The 22,525-nt window shown below is 41.2% G+C and overlaps 1 protein-coding gene across 1 annotated transcript; it reads left to right on the top strand.

The window, feature by feature from the left end:
* Positions 1 to 1,540: 1,540 nt before the first annotated feature.
* On the top strand, positions 1,541 to 22,057 carry PDGFRL (platelet derived growth factor receptor like). The gene is made up of 6 exons (XM_058802926.1): positions 1,541 to 1,601; positions 8,787 to 9,081; positions 16,271 to 16,422; positions 17,695 to 17,988; positions 18,279 to 18,406; positions 21,416 to 22,057. Exons 1-6 carry the CDS (start codon positions 1,544 to 1,546, stop codon positions 21,602 to 21,604), a joined length of 1,116 nt encoding a protein of 371 aa, XP_058658909.1. The 5' UTR covers positions 1,541 to 1,543; the 3' UTR covers positions 21,605 to 22,057.
* Positions 22,058 to 22,525: the final 468 nt, after the last annotated feature.

Here is a 22,525-nt window from a genome sequence, read left to right as displayed (position 1 = left end):
AGTATTACTTGGAAAATGTATTTAATCTATCAGCTTACTCATGTGGAGGACTAGGGTCCTCACATAATGGTTTACATTCGTTTTTCTGATGGCTATAAATGAAAATTCATGCATACCCTTTGTAAAGTAGGACATGTAAAATCCATGAAATAACCTTCTTCATTATACACATTTTCATAGGAAAAAAGAATATGCCAGTTTAAATATGTTTTAATGCAGTCTGAGTGTAATTTCCATGTGCTATTACCATGTTTTCCACAGTACACTAATACTTGCTGCTCAGACAGCATAAGATCATTGACCTACCCTGTGTGTGAAAGCAAAAGGGAAATTTCCCTTAGGAAGGCAAATAAGGATTGTAACCAGTTTTGCAGATGACAGGGAAAAAAAAACCCCACTTGTTATTCTAATTGTTTCAAGGGGGAAATACTGTAGCAACAATTTTTTTTTCTTAATTTGTTACAGCTAATGGATGACATGTTTATGATAGCAGAATGAAAAAGCGATCATGAAATTTCATCAACCTACTCCACTCCTGGGCCCTACTGGTTTCCTTATACTAACCAGGTGCCCCAGGGTGAAGTATCAGAGCAGGGTTCGGCAAGCAAGTCTCCAAACTCTGCATGTGTTTCTGTTTATGAGGGTGGGGGAACATTATGCATGGACCTTCTAACTTTTTTTTGTGTGGATACAGATGAAGTAAACCTTTAAGTAATCTGTAAATACTCTGCTCTAACATCTGCTGTGACCCTGGAGCTGTGGTCAGGGACACAATTTGAATTTGTATTTATTTTTATTCATCTTGGACTGTGGTTGTGTCTACTACGGGGTTTGCCTTTGATCTCTGACAGTCATTATTTCCCCCCACCCCATTCAAGTCCAACCTTGCCTTGCATCTGCCTTTGTGGCCCCTCCAGTCATATTTTCCTCTCCCTTCTCCTCCAAGGAAACCCTCAAATTCCAAGGAATGGCTTTTTACAGCTCATTGTGAGCAGAACCACACACACGGCAGACATCAAGTTTACCATTTTCATCCCTTTGCTAACAGCATAGAGAGACCTGCGCCTTCCCAATGTGCTTCACCTGTGACTAGAGAGAGACCGCCTCTCTTTTCCACAGCGAGGTAACTTTCGGTGTGGCAGGCTGGTACAAGTGCAACAGTCTGACGTAAAAATATGTTTTTGCTGTCTCAGGCCAGCACCGTTCAGTGCCCCAGTGCAGCCCCGGGGTCACCTGCGGTACCGCCCGTGCTCCGCTCTGCCCGCCCGGCTATGGGCCCCAGGGCAGCCGCAAACAGCCGGACCTGTGCAGAGCTTCGTATGGCGAGGGGCAGCTGGCACCGAGGAGCTGCCTCCAGAACAGCCCTCCCCCGGTGTCCCCGAACGTCCTGCGGCTGCAGCCCCGCTCCGCACACCGGGTTTCCAGCGAGGAATGGAGTGTGGCGGTGGGAGCGGCCCGGCCCCGGCCCCTCCCCGCCGAGGCGCCCCGGGGCCGCCCTGCGCCGCGCCCGCCCCGCCGCCGCCGCGCCCGGGCCGCTCCCGCCATGCGGCTCTGGGTGCTCCTCGGCGTGCTGCTGCTGCTGCAGGGAGCGCTGCCACACGGTGAGCCGCCGCCCGACGGGTCCCCCCGCTTTGCGAGGCGCCACCGGCTTCCCTTTCTCCAGCCGTACCCGCTGGCCCGACCGTCCCGGGGACCGGGAGCGGGAGCCATCACGGGAGGGGGGGCGGCGGGGCTCCCGTCCCGCTGGGCAGAGGCGGAGGGAAGGCGGGTTGCTCGCGTCGTGTGAGGCCAGCAGGTCGCCGAAGCCTTCAGGCGAAAATGTGGGTTTGGGAATGGGGAGAGGCGTTGGCAGCAGCCCCGGCTGCTCCTGCCGCCCGCTGTCTTTGGGGTAGAACGTTTCAGTCCGCGTCCAGTCCCTGTGGCGCCTGAGGAGGGGACACGGCTGGACGTGGGACAGTGTTGGGTGTGATGCTTGGATTTAAAAAACAACCAAAAAATTTTGGCTTTCTGCATCATTGTTCGATTGAGAGCATCGAACTTCACTCATAACTTGAGTATTTTGAGAAAAGTTCTCATAACTTTATTCTCACAGCCGCTTCAGGCTGTGAAAAGTCTTGGTGGGGAAGGGACATCCGTAACTAATTTTTGATTTAGGTAGACTTTAATTAACATAAGGAAGACTCTTTCCCCCTTGCAAAATGTAAATGAACTTATCAATACTTATTGGGAAGAAACAACAAAAAAGTTATTCCATGGTTTTTCACTGTGGAAGGGCTTGGGGATCAAGGCCTGCATAACGCATGGAAGGGTTTGCAGAGAAATAGGAGGCAGGCTCTTGGGTGCGTGGTGAAAGGCAATTACCACAAATACTTTAGTAGGTCATAAGGAAAACATTCTTATAAGAACATAAAAAATCCTCCACCCTAAGATAAACATAGAGAGAATTTGTCAGAGGAGGCTGTAGAGTCTCCAGCCTCTGGGAAAGTCAGAGCTCAACTGGGCATTGCTCAGAGCAGCTGAGCAGAGATGGGAAGGGAATTCCAGAAGCCTTTTCCAGCCTAGTTTTTCTCATGACTACATGCAGAGGAATTGCACTGCGGATCAGATTGATGCAGGAGAGGATTTCTGCTGAAAGATCTGGTCTGTGTATACCACATCAAGAAAAGTGGTTTCTATTTGAGAAATAGACAATAAAAACAGAATAAATTGTAACTTGGGTTTCAGAAAGATTTCCCAAGACGCTGTTCTTGTCAATTTCTTATGTTTATGCTGTAGTGTGACTGGGTGCTCCCCGCTCTGCTATCCAGAAGCTTAGCAATGGAAGAAAGTAACCAAGTATATTTAATAAGAATTTCTCGTCTAAAGCTAAATGTAGAAGTCCTAATGTAGGAATTGCAATTTCAGAATAGTCTTCCTAATTTATATTATATTGATTTATGAACTAATGAAACATGCCCCTCCAGATTGGCACTGTGTTTGGATGATTAACTTCTTGTTTGAAGTATCACAAATGATGAGATGTGTCCAGCTTGTTCTGTTACATTACTTGTAATCACAAAGACTCTTTCCTCGTATAGTAATCCTGCTGGTTAATTATACTTCATGGTAATCTCACAATTTATTTTTTATTTATATTTTAAAATTTATTTTTAAAATGTATGGTAAACTCACAATTAATTTATTTTCCCCTCAAGGAAGAATTAATCAGTATAAGTTGAGAGAGTTCTCAGTCTCTGATGGTGCCAAGATGTGGCATGGGACCTGCCTTGTGGGGTGGGTATGTCTGGTGGACAGTGAAGGTGACTCCCTTGTACTTGTAGGAGACCAGGCTCACTTATATAACTAACACCTATTTTGATATTGTTGTGTGGGTAACATTTGTGAGAACGAGGGGCAGACATTAAAGAATAGGGTAAGACAAATACTGTCAACCAGGAGCAAAGGTGCTGCGTGATACATTTCTGTGGCATATGGATGCATAGTCTCCTACTTTGGCATGATGAGTTATTAGGGAATGTACTGTTGTAGCTGAAAATTAGTACAGTGCCTCTTTAGAACCAACTGCAGGAGCTGATCAGTGGTAGAGATGAGGCATTTTCTCAATTAATATTTTTTCTAATTCTTAATTTTATTATATTTTATTATATAATAAGGAATGCTGTTGCACTAAAGCAGTGCAACATTAGGCAGTGCAATGTTATTGAAACAGTGAGGGCTCAGTGCATACCTCTGGTGAAAGAGTGAAATATCCCAAACGTGACATATTCATGTGCTTGCATAAATGGGCTGGTTGACTTTGTTCCCTTTCTTGGGAAAATCTTGCAGATTGCATAAGGAATTGGAGGATTCTTGGTGATGGTTTCTGTGTTCCTGGAGGGATTTTATTGTGTATCCTCTTTACCTTGGGTGATACTGTAGCAGTTAATTTTGTTACCTGGCATAAAAAGACTTAATTCAGGTAAGACAGAAGACCGGATTGTGAGGTGCAAAAGAGGTGCTAGTAGTGGTGCTAGAAGTGGTCAGTAGATATCTGGAAAGCCAAGGGAGTGTCGGGGAGGAGCATGGCCACAGCTTGCTTGGAGCTCACCCCTTTGGGAGGTGCAACAGAGGCAGAACCAGGTTTTCTGTGTAGGAAGGTAAGAGCTCATCGGATGTGTTTCCTGAAATGCCCCTGCTGTCACCTGCAGGGAAGGACAAGGTCAGGCAGACAAGGCTCTCACTGAGCGGCTGGGAGTGTGGTGTAGGAGGAAACTGTGAACTCGCTGAACTGCAGAAACATGAAACAGAGGGAGCTTGTGTGGAGAGGAAAACTTAATCTTGAGAAAATCAAAACCAGGTTTCTGGCACTTAAAATTGGAAAGCTTTCATAGGGGAGTCTTTAACAGTTTCTTAAAGGCAGAGTCTCAGGTGTGGCAGAGCACACAGTATGGGATGAAGCATTTCCTAGGGATGAGGTTGCAGGGTCCATGTGCCTTAGAAATAATGTCAGGATCGAGGTTGGCAAAAAGCAGTGGAAATGTCAAAGAGTAGTTGGAACAAATTTCAGTAGGGTTTGATAGGGGGGGAAAAGAAAAGGGATGGCTGAACCAAAGCTTGTGTGCTGCTACAGAGTCATCTGGAGAGTTCAACAAGGAAGTGGAATGGCCAGTTTGAAATGGGAATGCTTATTCAAAAGGCTTGTGGGGCCTGTCAGTGGAACCTCCCAGTACTAATGCACAGTAGTGGGATGGAATTCCACTAAGATGGAATAGCTTACCCCAGGAAGAAGTGGCAGTATGTGTTGAAGAAAACTTTTGTGTTAAATCTGTTTCCTGGTGGTAAAAGTCACCGGGGCTGAAATGCCAGCCCTGTGGAGAGGAACCATCCTGGTAACTGACCACCCAATGTGTAGTGACTGCTCTGCTAAGGAAAACCAGATGGGCAGCAGGATAGAAAAGCAAAAGGATGCATAACTTCCCCTCACGTGGGCTGGGTCACACACGTCGAGGTGTGGTGCAGAATGCAATTGTTTAGATGGCCACAAATAATGACTTAGAGCAGCTATTCAGAGAGCCCCTCAGAAGAGCAGCAATTCTTGACTTGCTCTGGAGCAGTACTCAAGTAATTGGATTCAGATGTTGTTGTAGAAAGGCCTGACTGTAGTTCTAGTATTCTTTCAGGAATAATAAAAGACAAAGAAACCACTGATGTGTTTAATTTTGGAAGGGGGAATTACATAAGAGGAGGAGGCTCCTTAACTCACATGTGGGTTAAATATAAAAACCAGAATAAAGCAGACCAAAAGAGCTTGAGAAATAGCTTACAAAAGGATAAAATCAGCCATAAATGCTTTTTCTTCTTCTGATGTACCATGATGGGGCAGGGAGACATGGCTGCAGAATTTTTATGACTGGTAGGAATGGGGGATAAGAAAGAGCATCTATAGAAAGTGAAATTTAAAAATTTATCTGTGTACACCCATGTTCCCTATGGAGGTGCTTGGAGAGGTTTTAATGGCAAATGGTGACATGGTAAACATAGAAGAAACTTAGAGTGCAGTATCCTATGAAGCACTGTAAGAGCAGGTTCTGAAATATAATTTTTCTCTATGGGGAGAATCATTAGAGCATATCTCATTAAATGGCAGAAGAATCAGTGATAGAGAAAATTAGAAACATAAACTGTTTAAGTGCCAAGATATTATGATATACACCTGAGTTGCAAAAGAAATTTGAATCTGAAATTGGTGAAGCCTTAGCCCAGATACTTGTCATTACTTGTCTTTTTCCAGAGAAGGGCAGGGAAGCTGGAGGGTCTAGAGGGTAAGTTCTGTGAGGAGAGGCTGAGGGAGCTGGAGTTGCTTAGCCTGGAAAAAAGGAGGCTCAGTGATGACTTTATAACTCTGTACAGCTACCTGAAAGAAGGTGGTGGCAAGGTGGGGTTTGGCCTGCTCTCCCAGGCAGCAAATGACAGGATGAGAGTACAGAGCCTCAGGCTGGGCCAAGGGAGGTTTGGGTTGGACATTAGGAGGAATTTCTTCACAGTAGGCGTGATTAGACATTGGGATGAGCTGCCAGTGGAGGTGGTGGAATCACTGTCCCTGAAGGTGTTTAAGGAAAGACTGGATGGCACTGAGTGCCATGGCCTAATTGACATTGTGAGTTTTGATCAGAGGTTGGGCTCGATGATCTCGGAGGTCTTTTCCAAATGAAGTGATTGTGTCATCACTGCATATCACTATATCACATCAAAGAACTATAGCTTTCCAGTGAAGTGGAATATCCCAGTATTTTACAATATTTGGAGGAGGTAGAGGCACAAAGCCAGATGTCTGTATTCTGTAAATTGAACTAATGAATTACTGTAAAGTCAGTATGGCTTTGGCATGACTGCCTTTTTCTTTCTTTTTTTTTTTTGGTTTGTTTGTTTTTGGGGTCTTTTTGTTTGTTTTTTTGGGGTTTTTTCATTTAGAAGTTTTGTTCTTTGGATCTGCTGAGGTTCTGTAAGGACTTTTTGTAAGAGTGTGGCCATGGATGAGTTGGTTGATGTAGTTGGATTCCCAAAAGCTTTTATTTTAAGCCTGTTGTAAAAGATTCCTTGGGAACCAATGGGCTGTGAGACAAGGGAAGACTTCTCATGGAATAATAACTAATAGGAAATAAAGATTAGGAATTAGTCTTTTTGCCATATAGATAGAATTGCTTTTATCCAGCTGAATTTAACAGGGATCTTGTAAGGCACATGCTTTTCAGCATGTTTAAGTACCTGTTAAAAGAAAAGAAAACTGTCAGTAAAGAGTTGTAGAATGATCTCTCAGTTTTGAAGAACTGGGCAGGGAAAATAGGACTTCACATTTCATGTTGGTGGATGCTAAATAACACAAACTGTTCTAACTTCATGTATGCCTTGATGGGTTTCTACTTATGAATTTTTAACCAATACTTCCTACGTAGGAAAGTGGTCTTGGAATTACACTTGATTATTTTTAAAAAAGTCAGTTCCTAATATTGCTATCTTGAAAAGTAATGAGCTGTTTAGACAGGAAAGAAGACATCATTGATATGTACAACTAGATCTGAGCATACCTTGAACCCGGTGTACAGTCTGCTTTTGTGTTCTTGCCATCAGCCAAATGTGGTGAAACTGAACTGTTGTAAGATGCATTTTCTTTACAGGAACAACTGGAGTAGGACTTGTCAGTCTGGAAAGAAAATCAGTCAAAAACCTTGAAGTTCTGTAAAAGTATTTGTGTTGGAGAGAATGTTATTGGAGAAACATGAATATTTATTTATTTAATACAAAAACTAGAAGGCATCTGGTATTTATGTGTAATTTGTGTAATTTTCAAAATTGACCAGACAAATCAATGAAGGAAAACATCCAAGGACAATATAAAAAAAAATACAAGAAAACCCCCCAAACCAGCCAAGCACAATAAAATGATGACAGCTGTGGTTCACAGACCCCTTGAGCTAAAGGTTGTTGGAAGCTCAGGAGAGCAGTATCAAAGGAGCAGAGTGGTTGCCCTGTTCCCTGATTGGCATCTGACACTAGGTGGTATCAGTGCAAATCATTTTGGCCTGACCCACTGTAGCCTTTCTAATGTAATACAAAGAAAAAATGCTACAAACTCCTGGTTTTTACATTTGTGCTCACAAGGCCCTGTGTTGTTTAAAAGAAATGTGTTGTGCATCAGCCTGGACTTGGAGAAGTCAAAGCTCACTCACTGCAAGGTGTCCAGCTGGGGTTTGAGGAGTGTCACAGGAGCCATCAGTGGCCGCAGTCTGGAAGTCCTGCTGTTCATACTGGCAGCCTGTACCAGTTGTAATTATGCTGACTATAGGAGTGTGCTGAGTTTTTCATTCCAGAGGGAGCCTGTTGATTGATTTGTACAATGAAATACCTCAGTGTTTCCATGTGGAAAACAAGAAATAGCTGTCAGGTGCAGTTAGTGGTGTTTCTGGTGTCTGGCAAAAGCAGTTTTAGGCTTGTCTCACAGAAGGACTGTGCTTCCTGATGTCAGTTAAAGTTGGAATTTTTTGTTTGTTTTTATTTTTAAATATTTGAGACACCTCACTTTTTCTTTCTGTTTCCTTTGTTTGTTAAGACAACTGGGCATCCTTGTCTCTAGGAGGTAATAAAATATCTTATTATTTGTCTCTAAATAAGATTCTGTCTTCATCTGGACTGTCAAAATAAATGGCTCTTACGGAGAAGTGACAACTTAAGTAAGTCACCTTCAAGTGACTGAAGTATCACTTGCATTTCAGTAATTACTGTAAACTAAGAAACCTGCATCAGTATTAGTATTTTATAAATTGCCATGAAGTTTTATACTTGTGAGTTCTTCATGTGTCCCTTGTGGAAGTGTGGTGTGTGAAGAGGCCATGCAGAAGTGATGGGCACGTGACACAAATGTGGAGAGCTGGTGTAGCATTGAGCACTGCATGGCAACGCCAGGAGGTGGAAATGACAAAAGTGGCTGCAGATAGAAGTGCTGTATTTCTTTCCCTTACCATTTGTAAAGTTTTCATACCTTTCATATTTCTCTGTTTATGTAAGTGTATATTTTTCACATGTTCTTGAAAGCTCTCTTCTTTTTTTTCCTTTCTCCCCAGGAAAATGGGTCATGGCAGACTTTAAAAACTTAAGGAAATTAACTCTTACTAAGTTCTATGCATCTTTTCTAGGAAGAACAAAAGTTCAGTTGTTCTCTGGGATAATAAAGACGATTTTTTTTTTCCCCAAAGGACTATATACACTTTTTTCTAATCAGTAACATTGCCTACTTTTCTTTATTTTACCAGTCATTGGACAGCCTGCGAAGAGTAAGCGTCCCAAAGAACCCGGAGAAAACAAAATTAGGCCTGTTAACAAGAAAGTAAAACCCAAGAATGCCAAAATGAAGGAGAGAGAGTCTGTGGACTCCTCTTTGAAGTCTCAGTCCATACTGACACAGGTGATGGATAAAGGTCATTTCCAGAAACTAGCTGCCACCATAAGCCTGGCTGCAGGACAAAGCATAGAGCTGCGATGTAAGGGGAGTAATGTTACGTGGAGCTATCCTTCTTACTTAGGCACCTTTAAAGACTCCAGACTCAGGTAAGCTATTTTTCATTTTTTGCAGGAAAAATGCAGAACATTTTTTCTCTTACTGTGTTCAGCACCACTGGTGTGGTAGTTTGTTTGTGTGTTCATCTACATTTTTACAGTCGCGATGTTCTATTTAATCATTTTTAGTGTCCGCAAAAAGGATGAGCAATTTTTAGTCATCACCATTTGCACTGTGAGATAGTCTTACAGCATGTGAACTCTGTTTCCTTCAGATGAATCTAAAATTAAGATGTTGTTCACCATTTGCTCCAGCCACAAACAGGGAACCATGTTAGGGCTGGTCCAAAGTAAAACTCTCAAAATGTGTGTGTGGATGTCAGGTGCTCACTACCAACTCTGTTGCTCTGCAGAGACCTGCTCTGTGTTGGGCTGTACTGGTTGCTAATGTGGCTACCAGGTAAGGTTGTAAGGTTAATTTCCTGAAGAGACTCAAACCCACATCTCTTAACTAGCAAAAAATACACCAGCCTTCATGCTAAGGAGCACGTGAGAGTAGTGGTTCAGTCAGAGTTGCCTTTGCAATGAAATTGCAGGGCTTGTGTTGCATCCGGGTTTAATGCTGAGGGTTATTACTTTAAAGTGAGGAAAGCTTTTTCTTTCATCTTGTGACATCTTAATGAAAACCGCAGAAAGATTTGTTAGAGCAGGAAGAGGAACTGACTGCCCCACCATCTGAGTGTCCTGTTGCTCTGAATATCTTTTCTGAGACTCTCCATACATTACCTTCCTGTTTTTTTCAGGGTAGTACACATAGATAAATGTAGATTAAATGTAGTAATTTAGTTTTGTATTAGAAAGAGGAGGGGCATATAAGGAGCTTAAGGATGTCTTGCACAGGCATTTTATTGCTCTGAGAAGTATTTGTTTTCAGTGGCTGCTTTATGGAGACTGTGAAGCACTGTGAGTGATACCCAAAGAAAGAACAGTTAGGAGCTTTTCTTGGATTATGAGGTGAGAGGGACACAGAGGTACGAGTCAAGATGTCAGCTCTTGTCCTGTTGTTCCTAAATGAAGTCCAAGTGAGTGTGCTTTCACTAAGTCACTCAGGTTATCTGAATCTCAGTGTTCATTACTAGTACATTATTTACAGGTGTGATGTTACCTTAAAATCACTCCCAGTTAATTAGTTTTTCAGATATATACTTCTTCTTTCCACTTCTGTTTCCCAAGGGGAGTGTTGATGAATGGCAATTACCTAGCACATCCTCCTGTAATTCATGAGCCAGTTCTCTGTGCCATTGTTTGCATGTCCCTTGCTGGCTGAGGTGCTCAAGGACTGCCCTGGCTGAGTGCAAGGCTTCTGCCACAGTAAGTTACAGCAGCAGGCTGGTTCCTGCTGTGGGCTTATCACAGCAGTATCTGTCCAAAGGCCTCTTTAACCTGCTGCTGGTTGTTCTTTTGCAAGGAATGCTGTTCTATCCCGGTTTCTTTCAGCAGGTGGCGTTTATTAGCTGCAGCACCGGCCTGCCCTCCAGCAAGCAGGGCTGGATGAGCACGCCAGCAGGGAGTGTGCGTGTAGTGGTGGTGGTGTTGTTCATAATGTTTTGTGCATTTGCAAATAGGTTGCTGGTGTGGTTTGGTCCTGTAGACCTCCAGGCCATGCCATCTGTGTGTCAGAATCTGGCATTGAAGAAGGCAGGGTGAGTATTCAGGGTTTTTGGAGAGGAATCTGAATGCTTCCTAATTAGTTATTTGATTGTGTATTCTTCTCATGCAAAATTAAGTTCCAATAAATTGAGATAGTTTGGGAAAACAGAAAAAATATATTTATTTCATGACTATGTAATTTTCTGGTTTCCAGTTTGAAGTAGTTTGGGATCCTTCAGCAATTTACATTTTTGTACTCAGTCAAGTTAACAGTGGTAGTTTAACCATACAACAAAAGGTGGTTGCGCCACATAAAATAAGTGCTGTAAAACATTTTGACTGGGGAGATGTAACTTGCCTAAACATTTCTTTTCTTTTAGAACTATGTAAGGCATATACTTAAGGATCTGTATTGAAATATAATGGTCATTGCTTTTGAAATAAGCTGTTAAAGCAGTAAGGCTGTGTTTGACTAAATAATCACTTTTGAATACAAGCAGAAGATCCTAAAATTAACTAGAAAAACTGAAAACATAGATTAGAAGCAGATTTCAGAGTCACAGAATAGTAATAATTTATGGAGACATTGACAACAGAATCCTGTGCAATGTCTCCATTGTTACATTTTGATCACGTTTTTAGCATGGCTTTGCTAATTATCTCAAGGTCTTTGCAGTAATAGGTGCCTGTGAAACAAAGTCTGCTCTACAGAATGTGAAATTAGAAATTTGTGTCCTGTGGTTTCAGAAAGGTTTGATGGATTTTAACTGGAAGTACCATAAAGGTACCATGTTACTCAGCTCAGCTGGCAGTGTTTGTGAGTGAGCTGGCAATAGAAAAGGTCAGCATAGCTATGACCTTTCCAGAGGAGCTCAGATCTTCCTCATGGAATATGCACACCATGCACCAAGCATCAAATGCAACAGGCAATTTAAAAAGTTTTATTAATATGTTACTTTCATTATTTTAAAACAAACTGATGAATATAGGGCAGAGGGGGGAGATTCAGAAAACTTATTAGCAAGTAATAACCTGCAGCAGAAATTGTTTAATCTTCTAGGTAGATGTATGTCCAGTATCTTCTAACATTTTTGAGTACTTAAAGATCAAGTATAATATAATCCCTTCATTACCAGATAGTGAGGTGTGGGGCAAAACCCAAGCTAATTAACTGGGCTTGGCCTTTTTTACCTCAGATTTCCATGTAGGTCTTGCTGGACTTGGGGCACTGGTGCAAACCAGAATTGATGGCAGCAGCAGGGGGATGTGGTGGGGCCAAAAGGAGGTAATGGAAAATGAAGAAGGAGTGGGTTGGTGTGCCAGAGGAAAAGTGAAAAGGAGGAGAAACACTGCTGATGAGATCCCTGCAGTTGCTGGGGACTAATGACTACAGTTCTGTTCATAGCAACAGATGCTTAGGCATCCAGTCACTACTTTCCCCTTAAATAATAGAAGGTATGTACAAAGTCAACTACTCTGGCATTTTAGCTTGCAACTAGTTAAATTTAGCATAAATGTAATGTGTTTTCTATGGGTGGTTGCAAAAAGAAGTAGGGAAAAAACCCAGATGTTTTGCCTCCATTCTATGGTTACCACATTTTAAAGTCACCCATATGGTAAGGAGAGTACAGCAATCTGGGGAGCGATATGCCTTTTCTAAAGAGGAAGATTTTTGTTAGAAAAGCCATTTCTGTAGTATTAGTGGCTATGCTTTCATTGAACTTGTCCTTGTAGGCGTACTCTGCAACCTGGTAAATGAAATATTTTACTTGCTGTACTACAGAGTCTCGGTTTTTAATGGGTCTGGAGCTGTTACATGCGCTATAATTACCATATCTGAGGGAGTGAGAGATGCTGAGTGAAAAGGAGGAGGAGGACTCTTTGGCTGCTTCTTGCTGAGATTGAGCAGAAATTCAGCCTTTCCACTGCTCTAACTGAAGTACACCACAGTACACACTGAGACAATTTACTCAGCTTTAGAGACTGTAGTGTGCCATACAACTCTTGAGAGAAAGCTTGAATCATGCAGATATGGTTCCCCGCTTAAGGACACACATAAGCTTGCTGCAGAACTTCAGCATTATCTGTAATGCTCTCTTGCTTTGTGCAGCACTTAAATACTTTTTGTCTGAAAACTTTGGGTGCTAGCAGAACGGGCCAAAAACATTGGTGGTGTTAACAGTCAGAGGCTGCTCTTGCACCCCTAGTATGGAAAGGCTGGAATGCTGTTTTGTAAGACTGTGAATAACAAATTAATAACTGGAGGCTCACCCAGAAACTGGATCTACAACATAAGAGAGGGATAAAAATAAGGGCAGGAGGATTTTCCCTTTACTAAAGCTTTATAGCAGAAAGCTGCTCTGACTTCACACAGTCTCTGTGCTGCCTGGCTGGAGCCTGGGTCTCCTCTGCTGAAGGCAAGCTGCTTTTGACTTTGTCTGATAAGTAAACTGACACAAAATGGAGCTGCTCTGATGGAAGAAGCTGGAGCAAACAGCTGGACGTGCATCACATGTACATTCCTGTGAGAGGAGATGTCTGCACAGGAGCACTCCCACAAATATTGAGGAAACTGGGTGTGGTGGGGCCCAGAATTAGACTGAAATTAGACTGCTTTCACTGAATGCATCTCACAGGCTTAGTGGGATGTCACTTGTGCTCATGTGTATAACTGAATTTGATTTTGCTGCTTGTGCTTTGAAGTTTTAAAGCTAAGGATTTTTTCTTGTGTAAAACAGCAAGATGTTATGTTCCTGTCCTAATGAGTGTGTATTTGACATAAGCTCTCTTTTGTCAGTATGAATGCAACTACTTGAGAGTAGCTGGGTAGATGCTCTTTGAGTGATGCTATGTACTGTCTTTGTAGGGATTTTTTATATAAATATATTTTTTAGCTTCTAAATGTGGCATAGTTTTCTCACAAAAAGTCTTCTGAATTTTATTTAAAGTTTAATACGATGAATGTATGGAATAAGATTTTGGGCTATGTTTCTAGTTTCTTTAAACAGTCTGGTAATGTTTGTATATACATGCATGTTTGTATATACAACATTTTTGCTTTGTGACATCTACAATGCAGCAAGGTTTTGGCTTCTGGGTCAGATTTCCCAGTATCTAAAATACTAATAAAATACTAATGAAATTATACATTTCCCTGGAAATATTGGTTAGCTGCAGGATTTACCATTTATACTTTATTTTATATGGCTTGTTTTGTCTGCTTAATATGGTCATGTCTCAAGTTTCAACACCTGCACTCTCAGATGCCAGGTTTTGTTATTGCATGTTTGTGGATGACTGCCTTGCTAGGTTATTACTGAATAGCTTGTTCACAGTTAAGAAGAACACACTGTACAATAATTAATTAACTCTGACCTTCTTTTGCTATCTGTTGGGATTTCAAGCTATAGCTCAGTGTCTGCATTAATGATTGGAGGCAGAAGAGTTCTGGCATAATGGTTGCTCTGTATTGTAGACATTTATTACTTGATCTTTGGAGAACGTTTTATTCTAAGGTTGTCATATAGCCTGTGAAATGTGAACTGTGAAACTAAACAGTAATAATACAGACTAGGACATGTTTTGGGTTTATCTTTTCTTCCATTTGGGTATGATACACAGCATGTTCTCTTGCAGATAGGAATCTTTCAAAAGTTATCCAAAAACAGAAGATAGTTTGTAATGTGAGGTAGTGCATATATTAAAAATGGAAAGGCTAATGCACCATAGTAAAATGATTCTAAAAAATGGAATCAGACATGGTTGGGTAGAGCAAGTGCTTTAGTGGATAGGAATTGTGATTTGCCTGTTTATTGAGGCAGGCCTCAAAACTGCCCTGTGGTGGATCCATGTGTGTCTATGTTGGTGTGGGTCTAATGGTGTCTGAGGGCTTACTGGAAAAGGCAGCTCTCAGTTATCTGTGTTTGAGGTGTGTATTTTAATCTCTGAGCTGCTGGCCTGGCTGAAGGCTGAGATTTGGGTTATGTGAACTGCTGCTTGTGATTGCTGCTAATTGTGCAAACTGCTGGCAGAGCACCTGGGGAGCCAGAACTCCTGGGAAGCACATGCAGCTGAAGTGGTGGCCTGTTTAAACAGTTATTCTGCCTGCAGGGGACAGTTAAACAAAACTCTTAAAAAAGAATAACATTTTCTTCAAAGATGCTAATCCTGGAAAGAAATTATTCAGTCAGGTATCTGCCTTACAGAAAAACTACCACAATAGTAAGGATTAGGAGGGCAATAAATATTCAAAAAAACCCACAGTTGAATGAGTATGAGAGCTTTTCAGACTTAATGCAAGGTGTATATTTGTCCAAATCCCTTTTAAAACAGTAAAAAGAAGTTCATTATCAAATACCTAGATTAGAAAAAATCATTCCTGACTTGATTAGAAAGAAATTACCTTGTAACTCAATGTCTTGCAAAGTAAAGAGGGAACCCTTCATTACCTAGATCCACTACCATGAGAGGCAGCTGGTTGAAAATAATATTTTTAAGGGTTGGAGCAGCAGCAGAGTGCATCAGTACTGCCACGTGGCTGTGCTGACAGCATTCCCTGAGAACTGGTACTTTTGGGCCATTGCTTTTGCAATCCATCAAAAGTCAACCCAGTAGACTGCCAAGCACACCACCATCTGTCTGCCAGAAAGAGCCAGGAAGGTAAACTTTAAAATATATTAAAAACTAACAAGGTGAGACTGTAGCTGCTGTATTTCATAATACAGGACCTTTGCCTTTTAGAATAATTGTAAGTATCTATGTAAATGTCTACGTATTTATAAATATTTGCACATTTACAAATGTCAGTCCACTGAGAGATGTGCCTGGGAAATTCAGGAGAAGGAAAAAAAAAGGCAAATCAAGTCTGAAATAATCACACAGGCTGAATTTTGTGTAGTTACGTGATGGCACTGCCAGTTCACTTCCAGCAGTTCTCAGGGTCATGCTCTAAAACAGCCAAGGGATGTGGAGGAAACTCCAGTGAGGTGGCTTAGACCACAGGTGTACGTCTTGCAAAATGACTATATTTGCAGGACAAATCCAGGCTGAGGTAGCAGCTCTTTGCAAGTGGAAACTTGGACTGGTATGTTAAAATATGGAAAAACATTCACACTGAAAGCAGGCAGAAATTATTAAACTCTCAGTAGAATACCTGCTACTAACTACTTGTCAATTATCTTTGTTAGATTTTCTTGAAGCAGTGTTACAGTATTGAAAAAGGACTGAGGTGCATGTGGGTTGATGTGTAGAATGAAGGAACAGGCTATACATGGACAAACTAGGCCAAAACATAGATGGACATATGGCCTAGAACAGTCACAGCCCATTTTCAAAGTGGAGACTTGAAGGAATCCAAAAATGAACTGTACAAGACTTTTACAAGTTCTTGTATGTAGTTAAAATCAATAAAAGTGCTCATGTAAACAATCTCTGCTGGAGCAAAAGGGGAAGTGGCAACAGAGCTCTGAAAGTAAAAAGTGGTCACTTGCAGAGAAGGAATAAAAAAATCAGAAGTGGAAATGAGCTGACAGAAATATACAAGGAAATACATTTGTGCTTGTCTTTGCCTTTTGTTTTTATTTTTCCACAGCATAAAGCAGCTTGACAGGCACAGTCAGCTGATCCTTGCAAACTCCACTGCAGCAGACACAGGTGAATACAGCTGCTGGCTTCAGCTGTGCAATGGTAACAAATGCAGGAAGGATGAGACTAAAACAGGGTCAACATACATCTTTTTCACAGGTAATTAACTCACTGGGGGATTATTAGTGGAAATATATTTACTGGTAAGGCAGGAATAATGCTATATCAGTGATTTCATTGTCAAGATTTTACTGCCACAGTTTTCATCTATTTTTAGTGGATGTTAATGAAGATTCTGTTGGTGGGCAGAAAATTACTTGCTTAGTGTGATTTTTTTTTTTTGAGTCCATTTTCCCTCAGATTATGCAAAATATCCAAAGTAAAGGATAATGCAATGAAAAGCACATACTTTATAACAGACTTTCTGAGGATTTTCTACAAAACTAGTAAAAAATGTTATAATTCTTGAAAATGTGTCTTGATAAAGAAAATAAATCTGTGCAGAAGATTAATTTTGTCATGGCATTCAGATGACCCCATGGACTCTCTCCCACTGTCGCTTCATTCCAGTTACTTGCAGTGCCTTAAAAAACTCAGTAAGGCCACAATTTCTCTGAGGAGTCCTTATAGCATGTTGAGAGGCAAAACACTCTTCAAGTGTTCGTGATGTCCCCCAGAGCCTGTGCACAGTTTGCAGCTGCTTGGTACAACAGAGCTGAAATCAAATGGTTCATTTTTTCTTCTGGAAAGCGTTCCGAATAGTAAAACAACATTTGATGGCTCATTAGAGCTAAAGTATTCATGGCTAGAAAATGTTCTAATACAAAATGTTAAGATAGGATTGTTTGCAATACATTTTGGAGTTAAATTGGACCATGAGAAAGAAGAGCTTAATGTTTTTAGGATACATTCCTTAGAAAGGCTGGAATAAACTTTTCAGTCAAATTATTATATAAATGCTTGTGCTAGAAAGAGGAATTTCAGATTTAGGTTTCCAAGAAGCATGCCAATTACAGAAATACTCCTTAGCTGTGATTCTGAGGGCACTAAATATTTCTTCTACTTAGTACAGTAAATCAAACATTTTGACTAAAAGCATAGGTATAAAAAGTTGTAGCTTCAAAAAGTATGTTTTTCTAATAGTCCTTATCTTACCAGTGGTGATGGGATCCAGATAAGTACTTGGAAGCTTACTAGAAGACATTCCAAAGATTTTCTTAAGATTAGAAAAATACTTCATTTTTATTTTCAATTTAATGTTTCTTTAATGCAAGCAATGCTCTTTTTTCTTTTGTGGGTGCATATTAAAATTAGGCCAAAGCTTTTTGTTTTAAATGTTGCTCACAGCTATTTTCTCTTGTCAAATGTACTTTTCTTTCTGTTTAACCAAGATGTAATTATTTCTGTAATTATCTTATCTCTTCTGCACAGACAAAGAGGAGCTTTTTGTACCTACTCCCAGTTATTTTGAGATTGTCTACCTGAACCCAGACAAACCTGCAGTCATCCCGTGCCGTGTTACTACTCCTTCAGCAAAAGTGACTCTTCACAGGGAATTTCCAGCAGAAGAAATTGAAACAGATGGAACTGATATTTTTTATGATGCAAAGAAGGGTTTTGTCTTCCAGCACCCTACTTCTGATCATAAAGGTATTGTCTACTGCAAAGCAGAGTCACAGGGAGCACCTCAGATTTCCATCAAATATCACCTACTATATGTGGAAGGTAAAGTGCAGTTTTCTCTGTGCTTAAATTGACTCTTCTGCCGATACTAAGAAAATAATTTTTAGAAAGTAAAATAAGTAATATAATGAGAGTTTTAAAATCTTGATCAAAAGCATATGTGATAAAACATTTATCAAGTTTAAATTCCAGCAAGTTTCCCAGTTTAAAGGGAAAAGTTGCAGGTATAAAACACCTGTTGCATTAAGCAGACTGAGTTCAAAACTGACTCTCAATTTTATCAGTGTATTTAACTTTAGCAGCTAATTTTTTGTTTCTGAACACTGTCTCAGTTCCCAAGGGCCCACCCTCAACCACCATCGCGGTGTCATCGGGTAGAGCCGGAGTTCGTGTTGTCTGCACCGTCCTTGGGGAGCCAGATGTGGATGTGAGCTTCAGGTGGCAGTATCCAGGGCAAGAGGTGAGAGGTGTATGCCCTGCCTGAAAGGGTTTGTTCTTCACAAAGGCAGCATTTTGAATGCTTTTGCCAGTTCAGGCATGCTGGCAGGAGGAGGCAGCATATCCCCTTTCAACTTCAGCCTATCTTTCCCTGAGAGTCTCCCTGAGAAGTCACACAGGGATGAAGCTGGAGAGCCCTCTTAGTAAAAATCAAATTCAGCACAGCTCACTCCTCTGTCAGATTTCCATTCCAAAGATACTTTTCCTCTGGCAGGATTTCCTCAGACAGGGTCAAAGCCAAGCAGCATCAGGAGGCAAGGCACAACGTCCACCGCTGCCTCTGTGTTTGATATCCCTTCTTTCTCCATGGCTTGGGTGCATGAATTATCCCAGCACAGAATTTTTAAGCTTGCCAATATCCTGAAGCTGAATCTGCTTCTGCCCAGCCTCACCTGAAAGAATCCACAGGAAACACAATGTGAATCTGTGGTCTGTTTTCTTGCACAAAGTAAGATGTATCTGACTAGTATTACTGAAAGTCCCTTCACTTTTCCCTCTAACCACCCTCACCTGTTATAGCAGGAGCTCATTTCTTAATCACTCTAGACCCAGCTTGGCCTTCCAAAACTCTGTATCTCATTAGTGTCCACCCTAGTTTTGCATCTTTCCCAGGCTGGTTTGCTGACTGTTACTGGCCCAGCTGTTCCCAGTGGTTTTACTGCACCTGATGCATGCTGGCATGTGCATGTTTACACCTCTCTAGCACTGATAGAACATAAACAGCTAAAGCATGCAGGTTATCTCCCTTGTTTGCTGTGGATACCAGAGCTGCAGTGCAGGGCACATGGGCTGTCAACAGAGGACTACACCCTCCCACTGCTCCCACCTACGGGGTGAGAGAGGCTTTGGCCTCTGGCCTGCCTCTGTGCTTATCCACTAGGGTAACGTATCCCAGCTCCAGCTATGCCTGGGGATAGGGAGGGGAGAGTTGTGTTGGGGTTTCTGCCCCAACAAAAGGATCAAGTAAATGTCAGAGTAGAAGCACTGCATACTTGTTGAAGACTTAACATTTATTGAGAGTGTTCACATACTGCAAAGAAAAAAGGTGAGGTGGAAGGAGAAGAGACAGGACCATCAGTGATGCTGGTCATGTAGACCTTTTATACAAGAAAAAGGACTGACATTGTTCTAAGATTCACTGGATGTGTCCATTGATGCTGCTGCTTTCAGTGCTGGGAGCTCAGGAGTGGTTTTGTCCCAGCCCACACCATCCAGCAGCTGGGCTCTCACCTACTATCTGATTCCTGAGCAGAACCAGCACATCAATCCCTGCTTGTCCCTAGGTATGGTGCATTGTGGAGACCCTCCTTTTACCTCTGTAGTCAGTAACCTCTCCTGGTTTTTCTCCACTCAGTGGTTTTTTTTTCTCTTGTCCCCACTTTGCCACTCCCTGACAATTGCTGTGAATGCATACAGATCCACCCTTAATCTGATTCCATGCAACAGGCTTCAAAGCAGGCAGTTAGTTTGAGGAAAAATGGACTAGCAAGAGCCTAACCAGGCAAACAGGGTCCACTTTGTATAGTCTTTACCTTCACTTTCAGCAGGGTCAAGGAAGTTCCACTTGCTATATTTAAGAAGTAACTTAGACTTGAATTAAGTGTGCAGTATTACTTGATAGTAGATAACACTTAGTTTTCAGGCTTGGAGCAGGAGGCAGACCTTTGCTAAGTAGCTTAATTACTTTAAAGGTTTAAGAATTTTTATTATATTTACAACTGCCAAGAGTTTTTATGGGATTTTTTTTCTGAAGCTGGTAATGCCTGCCACTTCCTAGGCATTCACTGACTGCAAAGTGACTCATCCCTAAGTTTCAGGAAGACTGAGAGCTGCCTTTGTACTGGTCATTTTGCAAGTGTGAGATTGTAGCTTTGACTCTGCTTAAGTGTCTAACTTAACCTATTGCTACATCTAGCTTAAGCCTTGTAGCATTCGTGTTGGTAAGTGGTTAATCCATCTATGTCATGAAGCAAGGGAGGATGGTTTCCACACAGAAATCTCTCTTGCATTTTTATCCCAGCTGTTGGTATAGCAGAAGCCAGTGTGCTTAAAGCTGCTGACTAGCAGCTGCTGGATTTTGGAAGAAAAGAGACTGCCTCAGTCTATCATTGGGCCAATTTCTCTTATCCAGCATTTTGTGACCTCCTGAGGTGCCAGGCAGTGTGACCTCATAACCAGTCCATTAGAGAACTCCCTTATAGAATTTGAAAAAAAAGCACCTCTTATTTAATAACAAAAAAAATCCAAACCAAAACAAAACCAAAAAAACCCAAAAAACCAAAACAACACCAACCATGAAAAGGCGTTATTTTATATAAAGGGGCTGGGGGGGGCAGGGGTTGTACTTTTGGCTTTGAAGTTACATATACATTTTGGAAAGCAGAATGTGAAGATTAACTCAGAAGTATTTGAGACTTATTACTGTTTGTTTCTATGTTATCTGATGTAGTGTTTTCTAAAACTAGAGGAGGAATTAGTTTTCAACATGTGACCTACAGCTATTCACTGTGCTAAAAGAGAATGAAAGCTCAGTCCTACCTCATGCCACTGCTGCCTTCTTTTTGAGACATGCCTGAAGTCTGAAAATGAGCTCACACATCTATCTTGACACCTCCCCAGGACACCCCACCTATTTGATCAGGTACCTAAATGCAACTTTAGTTAAGTGGCCTAAAACTGAGCTCATGCACAGGCTGCAGGCAGAGCTTTGGCAGGCCCAGTTCCTGTGCTTGGAGTGGGAGAGCCATTGCATTATTCTCATTTGGCATAGCTTATTTAATCAATATTTAATGCAGCAATGTTGCTGCCACTGGCAGACACCTTCAATTCCCTCACTTAGGGCTGACTTTTGAATATAGGCTCGTACTCTCCAGCCTCCTGCTTTGAGGTGCTGGGGTGGTGTCACTAAATACACTTTGTGAAATCACCTGTTTTATGTGGGTGGGTTGTTTTTGTTTTGTTTTGTTAACAGTCCGGGAGGCCTGTGATTATTCAAAACTTCTGGAGATTGATAAACAGAGGAATTGGCCATACTACAAGAATCTCAAAGAGTGTTCTTCTTGTGGAGGATTTTGAAGACACAGATGTGGGAAACTATGTTTGTATAGCTCAGAACCTACAAGGAGAAACAACAGTAGCTACCAAAGTTGAACTGAAGTGATAGAAAAGACTTCTGATTGTGGACTGACCTGTATGTTATTTGACATTATAGCCATTAATTTTCTTTATTAATGTTTAAATGTAACCTCTCTCTCACTGTTTGTTTTATATGTCAGTGCATTTCATGTTGACTAGCTTGACAGGCCACGACAGAGTTGACTCTGTCCAGCAGTAGTGAGTAGTGAGCTAATGAAACTACAGTGAAGCAGTAAAGTGTAAGTCTGAACATGCCTAGGGTGTGTGCATGTTTGCAAACAGGTGCTCTTTGGGCTTTCCTTTGCATATGGCCTTTCCCTCAGACTCTTGCAGGAGGTCAGCCCACTGTGTGGAATGTGCAATTTTAACATTAAGAGTACTGTACACGTTTAAAACAACAACAACAAAAAAGCAAACTAAAAAAGCCTTGTAACAAAGTTAGCCAATAGCAGTTGTTTATTTTGCAAGAATAATTAAATTTCTGAACATTATGAAAACATAAATGTGTGTGTGCTCATTTTCATAGGTGTGTAAAGACAACACAAAATTTTTTCTCCAGGTGAAGATGAATACCCTCTAGGACCTTAACATATATTTAGTATCTCCAGAGACTTGTAAGTAGTTGGGTATGCTCGATTTTCCTTATGTTGCTGCATTCTTACACCCCTACAACATGTAGCTTACTTAATAGTTCACTCCTCTTTAGATGTCTGGTGTTATGTTTAGCAAATTAGGTAGCAAATTATGGTTGCTAAAGGTAAAACTTGCATTTATTTATATATTAGCATTTACCGAACAAAAAAAAAAAAGGCAAAAAAAGCAAACATTAGAATAATGTTCAGTTTTACAGGAGAATTTCCTCTTAGGTTAATAACAAGTTCAACTTCATTGTATTAATTTACTTAGGAGAAAAGGAAAGATATTTTCATTTACACAGAACTATACC

The sequence above is a fragment of the Ammospiza caudacuta genome, chromosome 4 (assembly GCF_027887145.1).
Source record: "Ammospiza caudacuta isolate bAmmCau1 chromosome 4, bAmmCau1.pri, whole genome shotgun sequence".
In the NCBI taxonomy this organism is placed as follows: Eukaryota; Metazoa; Chordata; class Aves; order Passeriformes; family Passerellidae; genus Ammospiza; species Ammospiza caudacuta.
The sequence above is the reverse complement of the archived record's forward strand: the minus strand, read 5'-3'. Positions and strand labels throughout refer to the sequence as shown.